The 2950-nt window shown below is 63.4% G+C and overlaps 1 protein-coding gene across 1 annotated transcript; it reads right to left on the bottom strand.

Moving 5' to 3' along the window:
- Positions 1-262: 262 nt before the first annotated feature.
- On the bottom strand, positions 263-985 carry LOC308337508 (melanoma-associated antigen 8-like; the record flags this gene model as incomplete). Its single annotated transcript, XM_080795593.1, has 1 exon — positions 263-985. One exon carries the CDS (start codon positions 983-985, stop codon positions 263-265), a length of 723 nt encoding a protein of 240 aa, XP_080651719.1.
- Between the last annotated feature and the right edge of the window lie 1965 nt (positions 986-2950).

Raw genomic sequence — 2950 nt, 5'->3', positions numbered from 1 at the left:
CTCTGGGTGTGGAGTCACCGTAGAGGACAGCTTCCAGAGAGGCGCCTCCCCCTCCTTTCTTCTCCCAACCCTCCCTGGCCCTGCCCTGCTTTGAACGCACAGGGCACTCTCTCTCTCTCTACACACACACACACACACACACACACAGGGAAGAACCATGAAACAGCCTCACTTCATGCCCAGCACCCAGCAGGACAAGCTGCCGACCCCGCCAGAGCTGGGACCGCACCACAGCCGCCCCTGGGGCTCAGGCCCCCTCCTCCTAATCGCTCACAGCCTCTTCAGAGGGGGCCAGGGAGGAAACCGGCAGCCCGGGATAGGCTCGCTGCAAATACTCCAGCACTTGCAACCTGCTGGTTTCCTTGTGGGCCCGGGGACCCCACAGGAACTCGCAGCGGGCAGGGTCACTGCCGGGCACCTGCCGGTACTCCAGGTACCCTTCCTGCACCCAGACTTTGGTCAGGAGCTCCCGGGGCTCCCCATAGATGAGGTGCTCCTCGCCGGCATACACCCCCATGACCCCCAGCGCTTCCCACACCACCTCCTCGGGGGCACGGTCGCCCTCCAGGAGGATCACCCCCAGGAGCACCACCAGGAGGCCGGTCTTGGGCGGGCCCTGCTCACTGCTCAGCATCGCATCGCAGGTGAGGCCCAGGATGGTGACCAGGACGTAGAAGTGCTCGCTGGGGTCCACTTCCTTCACATCCACGCCAAAGACCAGCTGCATGCACTCGGACGCCCGGCCCAGGATCACTGGGAAGTAATCCTGGTAATCCTTGCTGACTATCTCCAGCATCTCCGCCTGGCTCGTGGGCTGCTTGGTGCGAAACTTAAGGAGCAGGAACTCCACCAGGTCAGCCACTTTCATGTGGAGTTTCTCCTGGAGAAAGGGCTGAGTGACTTCCAGCTCTTCCCAGGTGCTCAACGCCCCCTCATCTAAGCTGCTGGAGCCCTGGTCGGGCTGGTTCCAGGCAGTGGTTGCCATGGCAGTGGGGGAGGGGCAGGCATGCTGAAGGCTCTGGGGAGGACTCAGGGACCCAGCAGCAGACCTGTCCTCCACCGGAATCAGGAACAGGGCAGAGCAGGAGGAAGGGGAAGAGGAGAAGGAAGTACTAGTAATGGAGGAGGAAGAGGAGGAAGAGGAGGAGGAAGAGGAGGGAGGAGACTGGACCCCCTCCTCTCCAGCCCCAGACAGCTGTGCATTTACCAGGCCCTGGGCTTCTCCTGGGTCTTCCTCCAGCTTCCGGAGCTCACTCCTCTGACCCAGGGGCATGGCGTTGGTGTCGGGCTGAACCTGAAGACACATGTGGGATCGCCTCTCAGGGTACAGCCCAGCCAACAGAGGCGTGCCGTCCCAGAGCTGACAGTGGGCTGCGTTGGCTTGGGTGCCAAGGGGTTCCCTCTGTGTTGGGATGGGCGAGCCCCTGGCTCCATGCTCGGAGCATGAACCTTACCTCAGCAGCTGGCACTCACCTTCTCCTCTTCTGCTCTGTGACCTCAGGGACTCTTGCCTCACACCGAGGCTTCAACTCCTAGTTCTTGAAGCCCCTGGTGCAGAAAAGGAGGAGGAACCTCAGAGTGCAGACTGCGAGCCTGGCCCTGGGCCCCCAGTGCACACAGGAGGGCTGGGTCGGACTCCGTGAGGTTGCTGCCAGGCCAGGCTGGGTGGTCCCCTCCTTGGCCTCTCAGGGGACTGCTCTTTCCCTTGGCGGGGGCTGCCCACCCCCCCACACACACACACCCTGCAGGCCTGAACCAAAAGGGACCCAGCAAGACCACGCAGCCCTGAGACTCCACCGAAGGAAAGCGAGGGGGCCCACATCTAGCCACGCCTGCCAAGGTCTACAGGGCTCATCATGGGTCTCCAAGGATGGCCAAGCTTGTGGTTCCATCTGTGCTGGGATAGGTATACCTCTCCGCCTATACCCTGACCCCACAGGCGACCTGGGAAAACTACCTCTGTTGAACTGAGGACACCGTTCTGGTGCTGAGGCCTCATCTCTGGGAGAAACCAGAAGAAAATTCAGGAGACATCACTTGGCCCACCAATCCCCCATCTCCCCATGGCTGACAGAAGTGGGAGGGTAGGCCTGGGCCCTAGGGATCCTGCTGTGGGAGGCATCTCCTCATTTCTCACCTCCACCCCTGCTAGGGCCAGGACCAGGGCCCCTGCCTCCTCCACTGACCAGAGTCCAGACCCTCAGACACAGGCCCTCCCGTCCCAGAGCCCAGGGATCTGGGGACGAAGAAGGGCTCAGCCTGACAGACCCGGCCAGGGTTCTCAGGGCTGTCAGGTAGAGCTGGCCAGATGTCTGGGCCAGCCCCTCCTTGTCCCAAGGGGTGGGTTGGGAGCCCTCGCTCCTGCCTCGGGGGTCCCCACATTGACTCTTGGCAGGACCAGGGCCTCCTGTGTGTCTCCCAGGTGGGCTTCCTCAGATGACCTGACTCTGACCTCTCCCAGCATGGCCCTCGCCTCCCTGAGAGCTCCCAGAGGAGGGTGAGGAGCCACCACGTCCACGCCCGCGGGTCCATCCCCCACCCTCAGCTTCCGGCAAGATCCCAAAGGGCTGGCCGTGGGGACCGACCCCTCTGTCCTGGGATGGGGATGCCCTCCGGCTCCCGGGAGGCTAATCCTCCTTCCTGCCGGGGCCTGCCCTTCCACCCCGTCCCCAACCCGAGATAGAGGCCATGTGCCCCTCAGCCCGAGACCTCACTCCCTGACGTCTCTCCACCTTCCAGCCCATGAGTCATGTGAGCATGCATGCCCCTGTGGGCCACCGCTGACCGGTCCTCCCTGGCCTGCCCACGGGGCAAGGCCGGACTCCGGGGCACTGGCTTCTTTGCTGAGATGGGAGGACCGGGTATGGCCAGTCCTCCCCCGGGGCCCTCATCCTCACTCCCAGAAGGACCTGGGACCCTCCTCCCCCTACCCGAGCTCCACACTCTCACA

The sequence above is a fragment of the Martes martes genome (genome assembly GCF_963455335.1).
Source record: "Martes martes genome assembly, chromosome: X".
Taxonomy (NCBI): Eukaryota; Metazoa; Chordata; class Mammalia; order Carnivora; family Mustelidae; genus Martes; species Martes martes.
Note: the sequence above shows the minus strand (reverse complement) of the source record. Positions and strands in the feature narration are given on the sequence as shown.